This window comes from Centruroides vittatus, unplaced genomic scaffold (assembly GCF_030686945.1).
Source record: "Centruroides vittatus isolate TY-2023 unplaced genomic scaffold, ASM3068694v2 scaffold_435, whole genome shotgun sequence".
NCBI lineage: Eukaryota > Metazoa > Arthropoda > Arachnida > Scorpiones > Buthidae > Centruroides > Centruroides vittatus.
Window position 1 is genome coordinate 7,417,258 of NW_027122708.1, and position 25,415 is coordinate 7,442,672.

At 33.4% G+C, this 25,415-nt stretch overlaps 1 protein-coding gene across 1 annotated transcript in view; it reads right to left on the reverse strand.

The window, feature by feature from the left end:
- Positions 1-25,415, reverse strand: part of LOC136989063 (CUGBP Elav-like family member 4) — a 263,922-nt gene that overhangs the window by 39,186 nt on the left and 199,321 nt on the right. Inside the window, 2 exon segments of the mRNA XM_067287154.1 lie at positions 6,081-6,108; positions 6,110-6,225. Of these exon segments, the coding sequence (XP_067143255.1) occupies positions 6,081-6,108; positions 6,110-6,225 (144 nt within the window).

Sequence of the window (25,415 nt, forward strand, 5' to 3'; positions counted from 1 at the left end):
AAAGGAAATCAATTTAAGATGATTTAGCATAACATACAAATAATCTCTGACTGTAAAGGATAAAAATAATATTGCACAAATTGATACAAAAAGTCAGGTTTATTTTTGTTAGAGAACATGTTCAAAACAACTGCCTTCAGTGGCAATGCAAAGACATAGACAGTTGAATGTGGCATTATAAATGGCATGTATCATTCATAGTGTTATTATTTCATAGACCTCTTTTATGTGTTCATTTCCAGTTCAGCAACATCACATGGATTGTTGGGTATACATCATACACTGATGCTTTAGTTGACTCCACAGAAAAAAGTCCAGCAAGTTGCATAACTTTCCCAGCAACAACATTTAAAATTGCATGTGATGCCATCTGTTATGATATTTTATTTTAAAAAATATTTTATATAATTAATTATTATAAAATGGCAAAAAGCTTAATTTTTGAGAGTACAGATGAGTTTTATAAAAAATTGTAAATGCTAATAACAAGTAAAATCTTCATTAAGTCCAATCTTACTCGAGATATGACATATGATCCCCTTGACTTTTAACCACCAACATTTAATAGTATCAATCCTCTAATATACAAACCTCCCTGCAAAATTTCAAAAATTTTCAACAAAAAGCACAGGAGTTATTAAGCTTCAAAGTGGTGTGAACAAAATTGTGCCCATCCACATACACACTAACATACATACTACAGAAAAAACTCTCAAATTTGTTTGCATTTCTTAATATTTCAAAGTCCTAAGTCCAAAAATGTAAAACTCTTGGAGGTAAATTTTTTGATCAAATACCCTTGGTTAAATATAACAGCCAGGAAAGTAAAAATTCAGAAGGGTCAAGTCTAGGGAATGTGGTGGCCATGGAACAGAGCCATGTTGTCCTATCTAGTGGTTGTCAAATTTTTCTAGGAACCACTGATGCATGTCTACCTGGGATTGAGGTAGTGTGGCTTTGCCGACTGGGTGCCGACTATGTCAAGAGGGTCGAGCGGTCCCGAAGGGTCGTATGTGGGCGATCGGCACTGAGACAGACTCAACGGTTACAAGAAACCGTTTATTTGACACGAAAGAAGCTTACAAGATTTCCGCGATCTTGGAAGTTCTAGGTCGGCAGCAGCCTCTGGGTCTTCCTCTCCTTTCGAATATAGTCTCATTTTGAAGGAGTGTCCCTAGGTCGCGAATGGCCAGTTCCCTCGACGACTCCGCGACTCCAGGACGATGCGGTCGACTTCCGTTGATGGAAAGATGTCGATCTGAGGTCGGGAGACGGAGACGAAGATGGGCACCAGACACACACACAACAATAGATCCGTCACTTGGAACTTTCGGGAGAAGAAGCCCTCGCGTCCTTGAATTCTCAGGTTTTATCTGTTTTCCTCCGATTCCGCTTTCCGATTGGTCTCTTCTCGTCACCTGGTGACAATTCGAAACCTTTCGGGGGCGCGGGAGAGGTCAAAATCGAAGTTTAATTCGATTCCCACTCGGAGGTAGACGATCTACGTTTCCCCATTGTTCTATTGTTTAAAAGTTCGCGTCGTTTTCTTTAAGAAAAACTATTTCTAACTTCTATTTTTTTTCCTCTAAAAAAAACAATTTTTTTCTAAAAATAAATGATTTTAACGCGAATTTCAGTGTGGTTCGGACCTATCCAGAGCCTCACAGTAGCATGGTATTGTTTTGCTATCAACCTATTGCAGTTGCACCAATGGCAAGTCATCAAGCCATTTATCCACTATTGTATCTAGGATGTTTGGACTTCAGTCACTATTCAAGATATCAACAATGAATCAGTGGCACGTTATACTATGGGCAAAAAGGGCAATTGCCTGAGGTCTTCATCAAATAGAGGATCCAAACCAATCTTTTATAGCAAAATATTTTCCCCCATAAATTACCCCAAAGAAAAAAACGTATGAAGTCAACACTGTACACGAGGCCCCCTAATTCAAATTTGCCTGGGCCCCATGAAGCTATAATGCACTACTGCAATGAATACACAAGACCAAGAAGCTGCTCACTCCAAATTCTGCACCAGATGTTTAGAATAAAATGCACTTGGTATTTTGTATGTTGTATGCATTGTGAAACACCACACTGTCCAGTGGCACACATTGTGATGGTTATGCACTGAATTCTAGGAAAACAGTGCCTTGTCAGTTCATAAAATGTGGTTAAGGAGTTGTGATTCATCGTGCTGTAAATTTAACATTATGTTGTACCACTCATATTTCTGTGTAGCATTATCTGCATGTGGTGCTAATTGCAGATTATGTATGGGTCATGACAACATACTATCTGGTATATTTGTGTGTACTTAAGTCCACAATCTAACCTAATCTAACATATGCTGGAAAGCAATGGCGTAGCTAGGATTCTCTGGGCCCAGTGCGGAACCAGATTTGTGCCCTTGAAAAAACTTTTTTAACAGGGGTGTCCTTTTTCTGTAATGGTAATTGGGAAATCCAAACAAAAACAAGTAATTATTTCTCTAAATTTCGGCTTTTGAATTTATTTATTCCATTTTGTGTGAGGTAAAACATATAATATTAGGACACATTTAAATTTTAAAAACTTACATTGGCTCAAGGCTTGGCCACGGCACGTGATGTATGAATCACAATAGAGTGAGCGAGATAACTTTAGACTTGTCAAAAGGCATTGCATAAGAGTTAGAAAGAGATGCGAAAGCCCGCTTGTTTTGTTTAAGTTATTATAGGTACTTTGTAAGTACCTATACACTGAAATTTAAAAACATTGTGTTTAGACGTTCAATTTCTTTCATTTGGTGAATGATGCGTTAGATATTTTTTTGTTTGTTTACATAAATGAACTAAAATATTTTTGTGTAGTGGTTTATATAGTGTATAACTAGATTAGAGTTGAGTTGCTGGTTTTCTTGTGTAAAAGAATAAGAGAATACAGTATAAGTATAGAACATCTATAGCACAAAATGGAAAAAAAATTTCAATATATATGAACATGCATATGCAAACAGAAAACAAATATAGTAATAAAACAAAATAGAATAACAGATGATATCTAAGAAAATTTAAATAGTTTGTTTTAAAATTTAATTCTATGTTTAAATGAATAAAATTTACTGAATTATAGTAGCACCTTGAAAATTTTGATAACTTAATAATTATAAAAATTTTATGAAACTCTTAAACTGTATAATTTGACCAAAATGTTTGTTATTGAGCAAAAACAATATAAGATAGATATGTTCAAGCATTTTAAAATTTACATTACTCATCTTCAGGAATTCATGCTTAAACAGGTCTGATTTATATTTCATTTTTTGTTTGAGAAAAAATGTATTGGTTGAATTGTAAAAGTTTCCATTAAAAATAATAATATAATTTTTAATAGAAAGATTGCCAATTTAAATTAAATCACTCTTCTGTAATTGCACTTAAATAAAACTCATACTTCAAAACAAAAAACCTTTAAAATGAAGCCCTTTTATTTGCTTTTCCAAACGTTTTCAGCCATTTTGAGTGGCCTTCCTCAGGAACAGAAAAATTGAATGGCCAAAAATGTTTGGAAAAGTGAATAAAAAGGCTGCATTTTAAAGGTTTTTGTGTTTTAAGGTAGGAGTAAATTAAATCTATTGTTAAATTATTCTTTTCATTTTTAATTCATTTTATATTTTCCGTTTTAATCAAATTTTTACTTCAACAAATAGGTAGGAAAATCTCTTTAGTCAAAATGAAAATATTCCTTCTATTTTATCTTTGAAATATGTTAGTTTATTTAGTTTTATGTAATTTTATTAATGATCTTAAAATAACTTTTTGCTAATGTTTTAGTTGATTAACACTTGAATAAGATACAACTTTAAAATATTTTGCTAATGAAAATTTCTTGAGGTATAGGTAGTTTGCATATAACTTTTGAAATGCAAATACATTAAATATGATTAATTTAGGAGTAAAACCAAATAAATCTATGCCTGTTCTAAAGTTTCTCTTGTTTTTTCTATAAAAAATTTCATTAAAGCTAGTTCATATCTTTTTAAACTGAAAGTCATGAAAAACATAATCATGGATCATGATTTTGTTGTCAAATAGTTTTTGTATTTGGCAACAAAAATGGTATTTTTCATTTTTTTTAGCAATTTTATATATTTTGGTAAACAAATATTATAAATACTATAAATAAGAGATGTGTAAACTCATAAAAATTTCAATCTCTGTTTTATTAGGATGATTTTGTTATATACAATATATAATATATAGCATGATTAAAAAAGTATTTTTCCAGCTAATTATTTCAAAAATGAATAATACAGCCATTGTAAATCTTTTCTCAATATATACAATCCTGTGCACTGATGACAAAGTCAATCCTGCATTAAACAAAGTGTCGTCATCGTCATCATCATCGTCATCATCATTGTCATCATCATCATCATCATCCCTCTCCCCCTTAGGTTGTGAGAGACAGAAGCTATCTCCATCCCTACTGGAAATACTATAGGTCATCAATGTTAATTACAGAGTTGTAGAGAATGACAAGATATGTTATTTCAGCATTTCTTTCACTATGAAATGGCATATATGGTCCTGGAATGGTTATAAAAATATGGTGCTCACATCACCACTGCATAAGAAGAATGCAATGTAGAAGGGACTGAATGCAAAACTTGCATAGCCAACTGACCAGTCAAATATAAATACTAAAAAACTGCTGATGTGTACATTTCTTTATGTTTAACATATCTAAAATGCCTGCAAATGGCTACTTCAACTAATCATAATAAATGACATATTGATACCTCTATGGAATTCTATATTTTCAAAGTATAGGCAGTATTGTTACAGAAGGTCATTTTTAAGTACTGGTATGTAAAAATAGATATACAGTAAGACCCCGCTTAACGCTAATTCAATATAACGTGGTATTTTCATTGATTTGTATATAATACAATTATTCCCAAAGACAAACCAATTAGCAAAAGGTGGCAATTTGTCGTAGCACTGTACTTCCTTTAAATCTATGTTTGTTTTGTGCAATTTTGGAAAAAATATAACATCGTGGATGCCATAAGAAATATCGACTTTGCTTAGCAAGAATTAACTGATAAATGCATGAACAGAGTGTGGAAGAAATTATGGCTAAAGGTATCCAAGAATTCTCATCGAGAAGAGCCCAGCACTGCATCGTTAGGTTGGCAAAATTGTCAACTTAATTGATACAGGAGATGTAGATGAGCAGGATATTGGGGAGTTACTGCAGGTTTCTGGTAAGAGCCTTACCAATGACGACCTTCAAAAACTGGCAGAACAAGGAATTCTTGTAAAGCTGGAAAATAGAGATTCTGAAGACGAAGAACCCAAAAAATTTTTCTACAGATGTCCTTAGTAAAAGTTTGGTAATGATAACCGAAATCGTTGTTCAAATTGTACCAAATGATCCAGATTTTAATAGGATGCCAAAGCAAAACGAGGCATTTTGGATGCAATCTCCTGCTACCGACATTTGCTTAAAGAAAGAAAAAGAAAGCGACCAGTGAAACTACACAACTTCATTGCAAAAAACAAGAATTTCAGAAGAGCCAGGACCTTCGTCACAAAAAATTAACTTTTACATTTCTGTGCACATATGTTTATGTGTTATTTAACATATATTATTATGCAAAAGTTTATACAAAAATAACTTAAAGTTATAGTAAAATTTGCTTATTTTTTAGTCGCATGTTCCCCTATCCCTATTTACTCTATGTTAAAATGGTTTTGTTTAACGCTGTTTCGCTTAGTGCTCTGTTGTCTAGGAACACATCCCTCGTGTTAAGCAGGGTCTTACTGTATAAGCATCAGTGATTTTTCTTTTTATTTAAGAAAGTAAAAGTTGTTCAATGCTCTCAGTCTTAAATTGTTTGAATTATAATTGTTATGGATTTTTTTACATTTTCTGCATTTATTCCTTTCAAGATGGATTTACACAAAATACTTGTGATGTTATATAACAGTAAATGAAATTCAAGTAAGAATGTAAAAGTTGTAAATTCTTAATGCTTTTTTATATCACAATTTCTTTTTAATAAAATTTTTAAAATAAAAACTCACATACCAAAACATTTACTCTGATTAGTGGCACGAATCTATGAAGACTTTAGCACTGATGACATTTCCAAATGGCATGAACATTTGCATCAGTTCAGCATCACCAAATTCTTGAGGTAAATGATAGATGAATAAATTACATCCTTCAGGTCCTAAATACAGTTAAATAAATTTATGTAACTTTTTGCAAATTTAGTATATTTGTATTTAGTATAAAATATAAATTTAGTACATCAAATTAAATGATGTATTAAATTTTCTTTAAATATCATTTTTAAGTTATTGTATTTACTTTATACCTATTTTACAATTCAGATGAATAACATACAGCTTAACCACTTTTAATTCAATACATCAAAAAATTTTTTAACATTAAACATTAGAAAAGTTGTTTGACTTATTGAATTGAACTTTAAGTTATACATTAAAAAAAGAAGATATAAAATAAAGTAAATGCAATTTATAATTTAGAAAAATATTGAAAAATTTGCATTAATTTAAGTAGTTTACATTTTAAAGTTAAGCATATTGAAAATAATGTTTACAAAAGTTCATATCAATATTCCATCAATGATAATCATACAATAAAATTATCATGAAGATTTAATACAATTTAAAATTAAATTTTGAATTTTTCATCTATATTAATATGTAAAGCGAGAATGTTTGTTTGCTAGAAGTAATCTCAGAGGCTACTGAACCAAATTTTAAAATTATTTCATTTGTTAAGACCCTGAGGTTAGACCGAGGTCTACCGGTCTACAAAAAAAAAAGGAATAAGTCGGCTTACAGAAAACGTGTTTATTAGTAACTAACACCAACTGGTGAACAAAGAAAGCGTACATACAAATTCCCTTCCAGCCTCAAGTGTACCGACAATTTTCTCGCGTGGAGAAAAAAAAACATATATAATCGTTCAAGATTGTACCTTGGACTGTCCTATGTCTGTGCTGATTCACTTTAGTTCATTAATCTTTCATACGGCTCCGATGGAATTCGATTGTTGAAACACTTCTCCTTTGTTCTCCGGGGGCTTCCCGATCTTCGCTCACGTGCTTGACACAGGTCTTCCCCAACGGACAGCATTCGGCCTCCAAAGATCCGGAAAAAAGGATGCCCTTCTACGTCAGGACCTTCTATATATATACCGTTCGCTGTTGCCGTCTCCCACGTGATCCTTCGGCAACCAATCCAAAGGCCCCTTTTGCGCGCGTCCCTCAAAGGTGGAACAAAAAGGGACACGTGTCGTCAAAGAATGACGAAACAAAGAAAAAATAACCCGTTACAAAGAAAACGCGATAAAATAATACCCGATACACAATAACGCGATAATAACTCGATACAGTAATAACGCGATAATAACCCGATACAGTGACGCGAACTTAAGTCTAATAATATACAATATATACAATCAAAAAAAAAACGAACAAATAGTGGCGGAGCACTACATATCTCCCCACCAAAAGAAACTTACTTCCCGTAGTGTAATCTACGGAAGTCAATTGCCCGCTCCCTCAGGTTATACGGCCTAACACGCGGTTCGATGTTAGTCACCTCGTTCGCTTCGTGTTGGTCACTCTGTGTAGTGACCGTCTCGCCGCGTCTCTGCATTAATCTGTCGTCAAACAATTCCTCCTCATTCTCCGATTCAACTTTCTTGTCTTTCTTTCTCTTTGCCTTCCTCTTGCTAACAATTATCCGATCGTAACAGGGCTTCATACGATCGACGTGGATGGTCTCCACATCTTTAGAGTCGCAACTCTCCACACGGTAAGTCGTTGGGCTTAGTACTTTTGTGACCCGGAACGGGCCTTTATAATTGCTGGAAAATTTTCCTTTCTTAACGCCCATCTTCCTAACCCAGACTCTTTGCCCTTCTAAAAATTTTGTTAAAGTCCTACCTTTATTTCGGTAGTCCCTTACTTTACGATTATGATTCCTCGCCCGCATGTTCGCGCAATCCCTCAACGAACGAAGCTTGGTTACCAAGTATGCCCTTCGCTCGTCGGTGGTCCAACGCTCGGAAACATGATCAATATTCGGGACGCGGGGGTCGAGGCCAAAAAGGAGGAAAGCTGGCGATTCACCAATAGCGGAGTGATGGGAATTATTATAAGTGAAACAAGCTGAGGGAACCATCTCATCCCACTCCACTCCCCCGCTGGCGGATGATTTAGCTATCATCTCGATTAATGATCTATTCACCCTTTCACACATACCATTAGAACATGGCCGATAAGCAGTTGTAATGTTACGATGGATCCCCAACCACTTACAACAATCTGAGAAAAGTGAGGACAAAAAGTTTGTTCCCCTATCGGAGATAATAACTTCAGGTGCGCCATACCTGCAGATCACCTCATTAAAGATGGTATTGCTAATAGACCAAGCCGTTTGATCTTTTAGGGGGTGCGCCTCAACAAAACGGGTGAAAATGTCGATAATGACGAGGATGTACCGGTTCCCGTTCCTTGTCGTGCGGATGGGCCCTATTATATCGATTGCCAACTTCTGGAAGGGTGACTCAGCTTTCTCATTTTCTTGGAAGGGCGATTTGCCTTTATGCACGTTATGTTTTTGGCACTTAGCACATACTTTGACGACTTGCTCTACCTTAGTTCTCAGGTTCTGGATATAATAGTGTTTTTCGATATTCCTGATAGTTTTTTTCACCCCCCAGTGCCCAGATAACTTATTCTCGTGCACCGCCCTGACCAACGTTTCGGCGAGACTCTTCCCTACACATAGTTGGTTTACGTACTGGTCACGAGACCTTAGAAATTTCTTTCGATAAAGACAATCATCTAGCATGACATATTGAGGCAGATGCCGTTTCAAAACATCATTATCGGGGTCTCGCGTTATGTCCCTCTTGATGGGGCCAAAGGTATCGTCGCAATCCTGGGATGAACGAATCTCATCACGGCTTACGCACGCAGTCTTGGCGAACTCTACGTTGAATTGGTTCACCCCGTCAATATTCCTAGATAAGAAATCCGCCACCTTGTTATCTATGCCCTTAACATGCTCGATCTCAATATGGAAATCCATCAATTCCATAACCCAGCGAGTCAACCGTTTGCTCCCATTCTGAATATTACTTAGGAACACTAAAGGTTTGTGGTCAGAAAGGATCGTCGTCTTCTGACCCAATATCAGGAATTTGAAATGTCTCAGGGCTAAGATAATGGCAAGGCATTCCTTTTCGATTGTTGAGTAGTTCCTTTCCGCCCCTTGGAACCGTCTACTAAAATACCCTATCGGGGCCAACCCCCCCTCTTTACGCTGCTCAAGCACGGCCGCCGCTGCGGTCTCGGAAGCGTCGGTATGCAAAAAAAATTGATTATTAAAGTCAGGGTGCACGAGGGTGGGAGGATTGATTATCGCCTCTTTTAGTTTCTCGAAACTCCGTTGACATTTTGCATCCCACAAGAACCTCCTCCCCTTTTTTGTGAGTTCGGTGAGGGGGGCTGCAATTTCCGAAAAGGATGGGACAAAATTCCTAAAAAAACCCATCATGCCAAGAAAGCTGCGGACACCCTTCGTATTCTTAGGTGCGTCGAGACGTTCAATAGATTCGACGTTACTAGGGTCAGGTCTCACCCCTTCACTGTTGATAATATGGCCCAAATACTTAACCTCGTGTGCCAGTAGTTGGCACTTATCCGGGTTCAACTTTAATCCCTCGTTTGTTAAGGTGCTAATCACGCGGTCTATCAGCTCAAGGTGATCCCCCAAATTCCGCGAAAACAAGACTATATCGTCCTGAAAGACGAAACAGCTGTTCCCCATGAACCTAGCCAGAATCTTGGTCATCACGTATTGGAAAAATCTGCCGCTGTTCTTTCCCCCCTGGGGCATTCTGCATAGTTGGTATTTACCCCAAGGCGTGGTAAACGCAAACACATGCCTCACCTTGGGGTCAAGAGGGATTTGAAAGTAGCCAGCTTTTAAATCCAACACGGAGAAGTATTTATTCCCGTTAAGTTGGGCCAGGATGTCATCGATTCTGGCCATGGGGAACGTTTGAGATTTCGTTATGTCGTTAACCTTCCGCAGGTCTAGGGTGATGCGGATCTCGCCGGAACTTTTGGGGACAATATGTATAGGCGAGTTCCAATCGGAGGAACTCTCCTCACATATTCCCGCCTTCATTAAATCACTGATTTGTTTCTTGAGGCCAGGAAGATAACAAAAAGGAATCCGGTATTGCCTAACATTAACAGGTTGATTTGTGGTTAGGGACACAGAATGCATGTAATTATTTGTACCGGGTAATTCGGATAATTCATTAGCAATGGAATCGGGATACCTATTCAAAACTTCAAGCACCCTTTTCTTAACGTCGTTATCAAGGTGATCTAATTTCCACCCGTTTTTGCTAATACCCATTTCACTGTTGATGTTAATGAGAAATTTTCCTTGGACAATTTGTTGGTTCGGTATAACCACAGATTTAACTTCGGTTAACACTTCAGGATTACAGCAGATAACATCCATGCCTATTATTATATCGTACTGTGCGTATCCAGGAAAATTAACACTAGGTGCTCTAATTCGGGTTTTATTACCGTTGTCGAAAAGGCATTCAATCATAACGGCTTCATGGCTTTCGATTAGGGTTCCTGACATCCCGCTTATTCGCGAATCATCCGATGTCACCCACCCTTTATTCTTCGACCTCATGCATTCGGTCAGTTTGCTCCTAATCACCGTCCTCTCGGCCCCCGTGTCCACCAGCCCCTTAATTCTTATGCCACCAATCTCTCCTTCCACTAAGGGTAGCCCTTTCTCAGATAATCGTACCCCTCTTGTCAGGTTAAGCCTAACGATCGGGTCATCCGCCTGACTTCCCGGATGACCCTCATCTAGTTTAAATCCTTCCTTTTACCGCACTGTCGGGAAAAATGGCCCTTTTCGCCGCACGAATAACATCTTTTATCCCCTTTCTCCCGTTTCCTAAAACCCCCATTCTCCTTTATGCATTCAACCAGTGAGGCAATGGACTCACTTAAAACTTGTACCTGATTCTCAAGTTTTACGATGCGATTATGCGTCTCATCCTCCTTTTCGGAAGGTGCATTCTTTTGGTCAGAGTTAGCGTATACTTCACTAACGGGCCCTCTTCCGCACGCGGTTTCGATCTTTTCCTCCTCTTCTGCCCTCCGGATAGCCTGGTCCAAAGTTTCAGGACGACCTTGTATAACAGATCTCCGAATGTCGGGGTTTAAGCCCTTCATGAAGCAGTCCTTGATGGTGTTATCACGTAAGGTAGACAGATTTTGATTCCGCGCTACGGCCCGAGAAAATAAGGATTTTATGCGTATACCATACTCGCATGCCTTTTCCCCTCTTTTCTGTGACATCTTCAAAAGTTGATCAAACGGGTCCTGCTCCTTCCCCTTACGATCAAAACACTTTGCGAGACCTTCCTTTATCTCGTCATATAGCGTCACCCCCTGATCCTTCAAGTCAAAAAATACCGATAACGGTTCCCCTTTTAGTCTCGCTTGGACTACGGTCACTTTGACCCTTTCCTCCCATCCGGCTAAAGCCGCTACATTTTCTACAGTCTGGAAGAACCGATGGATGTCTAGGGTATCGCCCGGCAAATTTGAAAAACATGGTATCATTCCCATGAACCCCGTAACAATGGGAACATTGCATATTTCTGCTACCGATCCACTAACTTCGCCGTTCATCTCCAGGGAAAACACCACAACCAGTAATACACAAAAAAAAATAGTAGCACTAACCCGAACTAGAAAGGTTTGAGAGGAAGGGAATATAATACCGGCCGACTTCACACAATGCAAACAACTATCCTGTCGCGGACGCCAATGTTAAGACCCTGAGGTTAGACCGAGGTCTACCGGTCTACAAAAAAAAAAGGAATAAGTCGGCTTACAGAAAACGTGTTTATTAGTAACTAACACCAACTGGTGAACAAAGAAAGCGTACATACAAATTCCCTTCCAGCCTCAAGTGTACCGACAATTTTCTCGCGTGGAGAAAAAAAAACATATATAATCGTTCAAGATTGTACCTTGGACTGTCCTATGTCTGTGCTGATTCACTTTAGTTCATTAATCTTTCATACGGCTCCGATGGAATTCGATTGTTGAAACACTTCTCCTTTGTTCTCCGGGGGCTTCCCGATCTTCGCTCACGTGCTTGACACAGGTCTTCCCCAACGGACAGCATTCGGCCTCCAAAGATCCGGAAAAAAGGTGCCCTTCTACGTCAGGACCTTCTATATATATACCGTTCGCTGTTGCCGTCTCCCACGTGATCCTTCGGCAACCAATCCAAAGGCCCCTTTTGCGCGCGTCCCTCAAAGGTGGAACAAAAAGGGACACGTGTCGTCAAAGAATGACGAAACAAAGAAAAAATAACCCGTTACAAAGAAAACGCGATAAAATAATACCCGATACACAATAACGCGATAATAACTCGATACAGTAATAACGCGATAATAACCCGATACAGTGACGCGAACTTAAGTCTAATAATATACAATATATACAATCAAAAAAAAAAACGAACAAATAGTGGCGGAGCACTACACATTATTGGAAAGCTTATTTTTTCCAAATGAACATAGGCTATACACTATTTTCATATTAAAAAAGAAAACTGCACAAGAACAATATTTTTATCATGGCATTTGTCTCTCATCACCATTCATCTCCTCTCTTTAAAGTCAATCCCTTTTGCCACCTGGTGGGTATTTTTAAACATATTATCATATATTTTCAGTTTTGATTTGTGCAGTTTGGATAGTTGTGTATATGCTTTGTTTATATTGTCTTGGTCATTCATTTCTTATAATAATACTCTTATGCTATCAGATACAACTATAAGAAGCAAATTTACTGTATTTACTTGCATATAAGACGATCTTGCATATAGGACAAGGTGTGACTTTAAAAATCAAAATAAAAAAAAATTAGATTTATTAATACAATTCTAATTTTATTTAATTTAATCACAAATAAAATATTATCAAATGCATGTATTAAGGCAAACAACCATGTTTTCTTGATGCTGTCACCTTTTGTCTACTCGGACTTGTCCTCTGAAGCTTCATTACAACACTCCTTTTTTTCACTCTCACTCCACAAAGCATCGTCCTCTGATCTGTCAAGTGAATTTGAAATGCAGTATTTCCCGAATGACTTTGCTATCAGCTCTTGAGAAATGCTTTTCCATGTATCTGATACCCATGTAGCAAAACCAAAAGATTATAATGTGCATGACTGGAAAAAGTTTATTTTTAATGATTCAGAATGTTCAAATATTCATTAAAGATACCAATTTAACAAATATGAAATAACTACATTGCTAAGTGGCCAGCTATTTTCAGACCATCTTTTTGAAAGTGACATTCACCTTGACCTTGATAGCATCCTGCTATAATGGCAGCATGAACTATACACAGTTCATAAAAATTATTGCAAAAACGCAAATAATCCTTCACTTGTGCATATAGGACGACCTAGGTTTTTGAAGCAATGAAAAATAAATAAAAACCTCGTCTTATACGCAAGTAAATATGGTACTTCCTTTATATGAAACTAAACTTTTGTAAGTAGGCCTATAGCATATTCATGTGTTCATTGTTTTAGTATTAATCCTACCATACAATTATTTACAAATAAGAATTAGTCTTATGCTATCAAATATCTACATAAAGTGAGTTGGTAACTTTTCAGATGTACACATGTGAGTGAGCCTTATTGATGATAAAATACTGTGGTCTGAAGACCACGTGTTCTGTTGCCTAACCGGCTCGTAACCAACCCCTTGGTGGTTCACAGTGTAAAGGAGGGACAGGCCCTCATAGCGTAAAAGCTTCCTGTTGTAAAAGTTAATGGGATGAGGGGAGATATGTGGTCCAAAGATCACGTGTTCTATTGCGTGATCCTTGGGTGGGCCGCAGGGTAAAGAAAGGATGGTCGCATTTTCGACGACAACGAAAAAAAACCTAGATCAAGGAGGAAGAGAGGGAGATCGCACATGCTCAACAGAAGAAGAGGGACTTTTTTGGAAGAAAGAAAGAGAGAGAGGACGTGTAGACAATAGAGTCGCGAGATTGTTTTTTTTTGTGTGTTGTTTTTTTTGTTTTAGTGTCTGTTATAGCGAAGGGACAGAGTAGTGATTGGAAGGACTAAAATAAACTTTAAGTTCCTTGCATTGGAGTCATAGAGTGTGTGATTTATTTCTTTGAAGTTTCTTTTTGTTTTGTTCCTGCACAGGGAATACTCTAAAGATCGAGTACTTCCCCATAATACCTAAAATAAAGTTGCAATTGTCACAAAATACATCTGTGTCAAGGAACCATTGGAAAGATTATTAGTTTCCAATGTATTGTATAGTATATAAGCTACCTTAAAACTCAACTTCTTCCTGCTGATTTCATCTTCTTTACAAACTCCCAAACCCTTTGACTGATTTGGACCAAATTCTGCATAATTATTCTCTGGCAGGGGACAATACAGGGATGGGCAAGGGAGGCAGATTGCTAGGGGTGGCAAAATTAGCCGAAGAAAATAAAAATAATAAAATATTCTTAATTTCAGATAATCAATTATTTTACTTTTTGGAAACAATTAAGTAACTAAATGTGTGAGGTCCAAGCCCTCAAGTCTTTCAATTAAAATTATACATAGCCTATATTTAAAAGGGGTAGCAAATAACCATCTTGCCCAGGGCAAGGTTGGCCCCTGCTCTCTGGTATCCTAAAGGAAACATGAACTACCATAAAATTAGGATCCCTCACTCCTTCTCTCTGATTTTGTCCCCCAAACTCCCAAACCTTTTGAGCAACCTGAATGAATTTTGCATAGTGCCTACAATCTTGCAAAAAATATATGCTATTTTAAAACTCGGACTCTCACTCCTACCCGATTTCACCCCTCACAAATTACTAAATCTTTTCACTAATTTGCATCAAATTTTGCATATTACTCTTTGCCACTCTGTGGGAGACATACACTATCCTATAATGAGGACAACTCAACCCACTCTCTGTGTTCCCAGGCAATGCTGGACATTCTTTGATAGTTATCAAATAAAGAAATAAGAAAATTATATTTAATTGGACTAAATCTGAACTCACTTTTAAATATTGAAATACTGTATTTTTGTGGAATGACCAGCTTGCCAGTCCATCTGGAAGACCATGAAATCATATTTCTGTAAAGTAAAAACTGGTATGCTGGTTTATTCCAGGGGAATGTTGGTTTAAGTACGGTTATAGATCTCTCTCTAGAAGGTGCATTAAAAAACAAACGAGTTTTTATTCTAAAACTGTGAAACTGTCAAAATTACATCAAAAACTATGATTATATGTTTAATTTCTTCATTTTGTCCTCTTTCTAATGATGTAAAATACTCATGGGATGATGCTTTTTTTTATGTTTATTTTATTGTAATTCAATTTAAAAATGCAAAAATAAGCATATTAAATTTCAGAAACTGGCGGTAAATTATCTCAACTTATACACCAATTAACATCTACTTTGTATGAGATGTGAGAGGAAGGAGTTATCTTTAAGGTTCAGGTTAGATACAGCCCACACTAACTTCTACTGCTACTAATGTCAGTAAGCCTTTAATTGTTTTATTGCACCCTGATTTTAAGCTGGTCAAATTATAATGTTATTACTTTATTGTACTAGGAAGAATACTTTCTTTAACATTTAATAAACAACTGATTAATTTTATTTTTTAGGTGCAGTTTAACCAGCATGGTGGTAACCCTGGGGTTTCTGTTTTATGCGGCATGCCGGTCATTCTGTGAAAATTGAAAATTATTTATTGGAAAAATTTACTCTGTTATTTTGAAGTTTTGGGTTTGAAAAGTTTTTCAGAATTTAATTAGATAAATTGAATATTATAAAATTTTTTACTTTATAAATTATTGAAGTCTCTTGCAAATTGTGTTTTCTATTTCTTGATTGTTCTCATTAATAAAAACAAAAATCTTTCATTAAATCTCTTGCTAGATAATCATACATTGTTTGAAAGTAATTTAATTTTTGCACCATATGAATTAACCAAATCAGATTCTTTAATTCTCTTCATGGATCAATCTATAAATCATTATTCTTTCATGACTTTGTGGCATAAATCCTGCAGAATATGCATAATGGATATTTATCACAAAAGTAATTACTATTAATAATAAGCAATAAAAATAAAAGATTAGTAGGCTGATCTAATTATGTTTTTTTAAACTTTTTTGTTTTATATTTGTCTATCATCATTAATTATGTGTTGTATCTCTATCTGAAAGAAATATATCTAGCCATATTTATCTAGTAAAATTTTGTTCTATTAGTGACAATTAATCTATCTGAATCATTCAGTCTATGATTTGTTCAAAATTTAAGTATTTTACTATTATTCTCTCTCACTCTCTCTCTCTCTTTTTTTTTCAGCTATTCTTTAACTTGTTTTTTATTTACTCTTTGTTTTGTTACTGTTATAGATTATCATCAATAATTCAGGAGTTGAATCTGGAATCAAAAAGCTTTAGTTTAATAATAAGTCCTTTATCCTTTTTCCCATAAAAAAATTAAGGTTTTTTTCTTATTTGGCTGCATTTGGAAGAGACATATGGACTAAAAAGGCTCACCCTCTACATATAGGATGTAACTTATAAGAGTATTTGCATATCATAAGGAATTTACAAGATATAAATTAAGTTTCACTAAACATTATTTATTGAAAAATTTTTGATTAATAAAACTTTGTATTCATTTCAATGTTTATAACAATAATGATCTTTTATCAATTTACATTAACACATTTTCAATATAATTGATGATTTTTTTTAATTATACAGTGTGTTGCAAGAAATAGTGGTGATATTTTTTACAGCAAGTTATAGAGGCCTAAAGGATCTAGAAATATCCTATAAATCTATCCCTTCAAATGCATTGTTTCAGTTCTAAAACAATTTAAAGTTTATGCTAGTTACCCCTTAAGATGCTGCCCTGCAGAACTGCTAACAGCCTGAATCTTGCTGCCCTTCAGCTTCTGTGCTGTACTAAAGATCCAAGAAATGCAAGTAAACCTTACATTTTTGGAAAAAGGTAAGGTTTTGAAGGCAAGGAGCTCAAGGGCAGTGAGATAACAAATCAGATATAACCTGTTTTATCTAATTTTGTGTGTACTGTCCTTGTAATCCAAATAATGATTCTGGTGGACGATCATACAGCAATGGTTAGGAAAATTTTCGTTTATTTAATCAAATGCATTTCGGGTTGGTTTATCCCCAACCCCTCTTCAGTGCTGTTAAAGAATACAAAATATGGTAAGGTTTCCAACAATATTAAACATTGCGTAAATTGGAATACAACAACATAAAACTTACATATCATATGTTGGTACATTTTTAAAAATATTTTTCTATATTTTAACACAAAGGTGTATTACATTCTCTATAACATAAAAATTTTTTGTGATTTAATACAATTTGATAAAAAATATATACAGTTATTCAATTTAGATTATTTATATAAAAACTTACATTTGCAGTGAAAGTGCATTGTTCCTAACGAGGGTGAAGATGAGTAAAAACTAAAAAGGCAGGCGTTTATCCGGTCTTGACCGTGTTACAGTTTACTGACAAGTGCTGTAATGTTATCCAATGCATTCTTGGCATTCCGAACATTGGGGTGTGCTTTAAACGATGTTTAGCGTATGGAGGTGTCCTCTATTAATTTGTACCATTGGGGTTTATTGTCATACCATCGGAAATATTAATAAGATGCTCTTTAGGGTGTTTTCTAATTTCAATGGGTTCTTTAAATTTCCATTTGTATGGATCTTTCTCAGAATGTAAAATTTTGATATTGTTTTTATTAATTTGACAATTATTTTCTATTGTGTGGGTGTACCAAGGGGAAGTGTTATGTTTAAGGTGGATAGAGGCTTCATGTTCTTTAATTCTAGTTTCTAATATTCGGCCAGTTTCACCAATGTAAATTTTTGGGTTATGAACCCGAAATGAATTTGATTAAATAAACGAAAATTTTCCTAACCATTGCTGTATGATCGTCTACCAGAATCATTATTTGGATTACAAGGACGGTACACACAGAATTAGTATACACAGCAACCATACTTACTACTGTTTTATCTAGTTTCAATTGTTGGATCCCTTAAGAATCTAGAACATGCTGTAAAAGCATTGCCATTATCTCACTGACTACCCTGTATATGTAATTAACCTGTTTCCTTAGTTGTAATTAATAACTGACTTGTGTAAATAATAGATTTCTATTATTCTTTTTATACCTGTAAAGCTAAATATCTGTTTAAATTTTAAAATTAAAATACTTTTTTCGCCTTTTATTACAAAACACAAATGATCAATAAATATCAAATATCTTATTTTTGTAGAAAATATATAGTAGTCATATGTCTAAAATTTCATTATTTTTGTTAAATAATTATCAGAAATCCGTCTATATAATATATAAACAGTTTTATTACTCTTCATTTATTAAATGATTGTATGTATACAATAATGTTTTATTTGATAGGATTTTAATTAAAAAAATAAAATAAACAAATATTTATAGTTTTATTTATATCAGACTGACTTATGAAATTACAAAATCAACAACTATACAATTAAAATAATTGAAAAGTTATCATATTATCTTAATTATTTTTATATTATTTCAGGCTTTAAATTTTCTTCTGCTACTGCCACTACTATACTATAATTATGACTGAATGGACAATTTAGCTAATTCTCAATTAGATGCTATTATATATCTATTTTTACAGTGCTATGAGCATTGAATTTATCAACAGATGAGTCAACATCAATAACACAATATCTCATACATCCCCAATTCATTCTAATATTCAAGCTAAGTTTAAAATAGTTAATCACATTTTTACCAATACAATTATAATATAATTTTTTTATAATTATATTTTATCTATGCTGGTCAATACAACTAGAATAATTAGTGAGTTATTTAACTTATATTATTTGGACTAAATAATTAATATTAATAAATGATGATAAAATATGCTTTAAATATAAAACTAAACTATGATCAAATAAGGATAATATAAAATAAAAGTTAAGAAAATATGTTTCCAATTATAAAATTATCCTCTATTAGCATTGATTATTTATAAAACAAAATAAAACAACTTGACACAAATGCAATAATCCAATCTACATCTATCTTATTTATTATATTTATTATATATATAAATAATCCTTATATTAATTTAATTATTCTTTTTACTTAATGAAAATATGATGTTATAATTAAAAAAGTGTTGCATATTTTGTATGACAGAAGTAATTGAATTGTTTTTCAAGATTCAACTGTCATTTAATGGATATTGAGACAAGTAAATTTTTGTATTTTTATTGGAAGGGGTGATTTTAAAGGAACTATTGTATTGTATTGTACAAACTGTTCCATTAAAAGTTATCAGTACTTGGAAATCTGTAAGTAAATAAGAAAATAGTGTTTTTGAAACACATTTTGTCATCAAAATGTTATAAAAAGAAAATCAAGTGTTATAAATAAATATACTCTTCTAGTATGTAATCTAGTAGTGACAAGATGCAATCACAAACTTACATGAATTATCATGTAAATGATTGCTGTCACATCGGCCAACAACTAACATTCCCCTTCTATCTGAGAGGAAGCTGATGGGAAAGGAATTATCTTTTGAGGATTTATATTTAAAAAAGGGACATGGTCTTTTTGGAAAAAGCATTATTTGCAAAACAAAATAAGAAAAAAAATAAATAAAAAAAACAGAGATAAAGAAAAATGGATAGCATATCAAACATGTAAACTCTTACCACAGATTATATGTGGATAACAAACTAAACTTATTTGCTTTTGCAGTGTAATTGCTACTGTTTTTGCAACAGTGTCATTCAAGCAGTAACGACTGAAAATTATATCTAATTGTTCAATTTGTTAGAATTAACTGCTAACTTAGACTAGCCCATTTTTAGGTATCGGGATGCTTTTGAAATAGGCAGCCAAATGATAAATTGCTCAAGAGAACTAGCAAATTATAATTTTATTAGAATTTTCTTTAAAACAACTTCATGGACTATGAATAGGTACAGGAAATCCTCATTAATTCAAACTCAGATAGTTTGAAATCCTGTTAATTCATAACTATACTTTTGTCCCGAGGATATAGAGATTTACATGTTAAAAAGAATTTGATTAGTTCAAAATATGGCTACTTCAAAATTTGAAATGAAAATTCTGTCCTAACTGTGATACGTGTATGATAACTCATTCACTTAGATTGAAGTGCCTCCATACTGTAAGAGAACAATAGATGAAGAACAATTCTAATTTAATCAATATGGCTTTGCTTTTACATTAACATATTTTCAAGTGTCACCTTACCCATGAACTACTCTTTTTTCCCTTATCTCATAAAATACAGCTGATTTTTGGGATTGCAAGATTGGGCTACAAGTACAGATTGAGATATTTGTAGGCTCTAGGCTACTACGTTTGAGCAACTTACTACTTTTTGGGCAACTAAAAATAATTCGGGCTACATTTTGAGGAATTCTGGTTTACTTTTTATATAAATTATCTGGTAGCATGAGAGGCTCTGACCAGACACATACTGTTACCTTCAGTTTATTCATATTATTATTATTAATTATTAATTAACAAAAATAGCATTCTGTATATGTAACTGTATTCTGTTTCCTTAATAAATTGTATTAATTATAGGCATTTGAAATACAGTAATACCTTGACTTACGCTACCCCGACTTACGCAAACCCGGAGTTACGCGATTTTCAAATCTCACCAATTCGTCTTTTGTTTGAGCGCCACACAACTCTTGATTACTCACTCCCCCACACTATTGTTCAGCTTACATGTTCGGATGTGTCGCACAGAATCAACGCATAGCTACAATTTATTTTGTGTTATTTATTTCTGTGTTTGTTATATCTATGGAGACTTGAGAGACTCTACTATGTCATCCAAACGAAATAGAACTGATTCTTCTGCACCAAACAAGAAAAGAAAAACTATCTTTGGAATGTAAAGTTAACATTATTAAAGACTTCGATACAAAAATGAAAAGGGGTTACAAATTTTAGAAAATATAGACTCCAATGCAGAGTGCATTTCTTCTACAAAATGAGAAATAAAAAAAAAATTATTAGCATGCTTCGAGGAAATTTTGAAGGAGAAAAAATCTTTCAGCCGTCAGACGAATTTTTTAGATTTTATGAAGCCTTCTACATCAAAATAACTTCGGTTTACGATTTTAATAATATAATTTGTTATACACATGTATTATCTAAGATTTTATTAAACATTTTTTTCTAAATTATTGTTTTGTTTAGTCTCCGGCCCCAGTTAAAAATAATTTGTATGTATTTATATGCAAAATTATATCCCAACTTATGCGAATTTGACTTACGCAATTATCGCTCGGTCCCCCCTATCGCATAAGTTCGGGGTATTACTATATTGTACAGAAATATGTAAATCTTGAATAATTCGAAACTCAATAATTTGAAGTCGTGATTATTTTGTCCTTTGAATTTTGAACTAATGAGGATTCACTGTAATATTAATAAGAGTATCAGATCAATAATTAAGAGCATGTATCCTAAAAATTTTGTCACCATACCAAAAAAAGCTGATGCCAAGTCATGTGATGAATACAGAATGATCAGCCTCATGAGTTACATGCTCAAGGTCGTCTTAAAAATGTGAAGAGAAAACTGGAGAAACACAATTTGGTTTCCAAAACTCCATGAGTACTATAGAGACTCTATTTACAATGCTGGTTCTCATACAAAAATGCAGAGATATAAGATGTGACATACATATATGTTTTTTAGATCATCAGTTTTTAATTTTCACTAATAAATACTGGTACATATAAGATTATATCTTCCATGACCTTTAAATTTCTGGTATGAAACGAATATAAGTCACTGAACTAACGTATTTTGATCTTTCACCAAGATCTTCATCAAGTTCTTTGTCATTCCAAAAATGGAATATTAAGAATATAGAATGTTTTTGAATACAAAATTTATTTTCTCCAGTAAGTAGTAACAATCAATATATTATTCCTTGGAAGATAGACCACATCATTATTATGAAAGACTTCTGTCTAGTAAATTAATTCAAAATCTTTGATCATTACTACATACTGGAGAAAATTAATTTTGTATTCAAAAACATTCTATATTCTTAACATTCCATTTTTGGAATGACAAAGAACTTGAAGATCTTGGTCAAAGATCGAAAACATTAGTTCAGTGACTATATTCATTTCATACCGGAAATTTAAAGGTTGTGTTAGATATAATCATTAGTTTTTGTATGGAGTTCTCACTTTTAACATTTTATGTTCATGCTATATCAGTGGTTCTCTTAGCTTCATTTATGCTAATTACTTTGCAAACATGGCTGCAAAATGCAAGGTTAATGATGCTGGTAGCTTTGATAAGCAAAAGAAAAGCTGTAAAGTGCAAATTTTTAGAAGAAATAATTAAAATTTTAGATTTAGTGAAAAAAAAAAGTCTGCTTCTGGAAATTTTTTAACTTAAAGTTGTTTTTATGATTTATAGTAGCATTTATGTAATTTTTTATTATTAATATAGTGTTTGTTTGTTTATTTATATAAAAAAAAAATTGTGGTAGGCATGTTAATTTAGGAATTACTTAATAATTAATGGATTTTGCTACTATTTTATACAAATTTCCTCTTACACTAGTGATCTTGGAATGTATTGGTCTTACTGTATTTTCAGGTTGAAGCTATATATTTCATATCTTCAATGACACTATGCCACTGATATTAATGGTTGAAAATTATATCAACGACTTTCATAAGTCTTTGTAATCTTTTGCTATTTTTTTATATTTTTGGTTATTCTCAAATTTATATAGATACAAGTGTAAGCAACGTTTCATAGGACTATCTTAGGACTATCTGAAAAATATTGTCCTAAATAAATTTTATTTTTTAGTACCAATTATTACAGATTTTTGTTTCCATATCTAATCATAATAAAAATTGTAAATTATTAGAATGAAGCATTCATTTGTGAGGTCTGTTAAAGAGACAACTGAAAAAACATAATAATCTATTATAGCATTTCTAGGAATCAGTATCAAAAATATAAAATGCTTTAATGAAATAATAAAGCATGTAATTTTCAAGCAATAAATTGTTTCAGGCCTAATTTCAAATCTTTAATAATAAATTTCACATCAAATTTAAATGCTAGGTATAATGACCAGACTTTTGAGTCTTCAATGTAGGTTTGGAAAAAAAAGTATGATATCTTCACCCAAACCATAAAACAACCCATTACAATATTACAATTAAATACAACCCATTACCATTAAAAACCATAAAACAATCCATGTAAAATGATTGAGTTTATTAATTTTCATTTGAAACTCAATCAAAATATGAGATTTGCTGTTTTATTTCTGTCTTTCATGTACCCATGTTGTGATCAACATACTTATAAACTATTAAGATGAAATTTTCAAAATGCAGCTTTATATATTTTGAAAGTTGCATACCATTTAGCATATTAACCATCTCAATAAAATAAGTTTAAATTACATGGAGATTGTTTTTCTTTTGATCTGAAGATGGAACCAAAATGATCTAGAAAAGTGTTTGATTCTTATTAAAAAACTGACTTTTTCAACCAAAAGCATTATTTATTTCAGTTATCTCTGTTAAGATAACTGACATAAAGTTGAAAATTATGAATAAAATGTTATCAGACGAGTTTATCATAGACAGGAAAAAAAATCATTGCCATACTGCCAAATGGCTTAAAATATCACAAAATCTAGTGATAAATTGCCAGATTTGGCAATCATGATTGTCTTATGCCATTTTCCAGAATATCTAATTAGCAGAAACAGAAGTCCAATTGGATGATATCTCCTCCTGATTTCCACAAGACATGTTGAGTGCCCTTTTGTGTTGATATCAAACTTAAAAACAGATGGCTTTTTCCATTAACAGAAAATATATTTATTTTTTATCATTAACAATTACATAGCTCTCAACTGTCCACATTTTGAACAGACAATTAGCTTTTTGAGAATACTATCTGCTTGTCTGCTGTATTCATCATTTGTCTGCCTTTTTCCCAATACTTCTAGTTATCAATTTTTATCAAGTTATTTTATTTCATACTTTGTTTTAATAAAAAACATTATTTTCAAATTTTTTTTGGAAGTTGGATGGTTTTGTTTTGAAAAACATAATAGCTTTTTCAATGTACTGACAAATGACTGCCAAATTACCAAGCTTTAATATGGCTATGGAATTAATTAAATACTAAATAATTTCAACACTTTAGTCTCAGAACTGGACAGTAGAAGCAAACCAAACAATACATATGAACCTCAAGTCAGTCCAGCAGTGAAAAATGTTAAAAAGTTCAAATGTTTTTAGTCAACTCTGCAGATCCTTCATCAGGAAAAGCTGAGATCTAGGATGGAATGTTCAAAGAACAGCTGAAGTTTGAAATATAAATATGCACTTGTCAAAGAATAAATTTAAAATAAAATGTTTGGAGAATCACTTTAAAATATTTTATTTTAAATTTACTCTTTGACAATTGCACATTTATATTTCAAATTTCAGTGGCTCTTTGAACATTCTGTCTTAGAATTTGAACATTCAATTCTGGATCTCAATTTTTCCTGACAAAGATCTAAAGAGTTGACTGAAAACATTTTGAACTTTTTTATATTTTTCACTGCTGCACTGATCTTGAGATTCATACCGTATTTTTACAGAATGACCAGCATACTGCATATAAACGGGGGAGACCAGCATGCTGGAAACCCTGGGTTACCAGCATGCTGGTTAAACTGTGACTGAAATATAGAATTAATCAGATCTAACAAAACTAGTTGTTAATTAAACGTTAAAGAAAACATTCTTATAGTACAATAAAATAATAACATTGTAATTTGACTGGCTTAAAACCAGGAAAAGAGTTTTTGTTTACAAGACAATAAAACAATTAATGACTTATTGACATTAGTAGTAGTAGAAATTAGTCAGTGTGGGCTGCTCTGACCATCTAACCTGACCTTAAAAATAATACCTTCCTCTCAAATTTCACACAAAACAGATGTTAATCGGTATAAGCTGAGATAATTTACAATGAGTTTCTTAAATTTAATATGTTTATTTTTGCATTTTTGAATAAAATAACAATAAAATACACTTTAAAAAAAGCACTTTCAGAATTACTATTTTACATTCTTAGAAAGAAGACAAAATGAAAAAAGT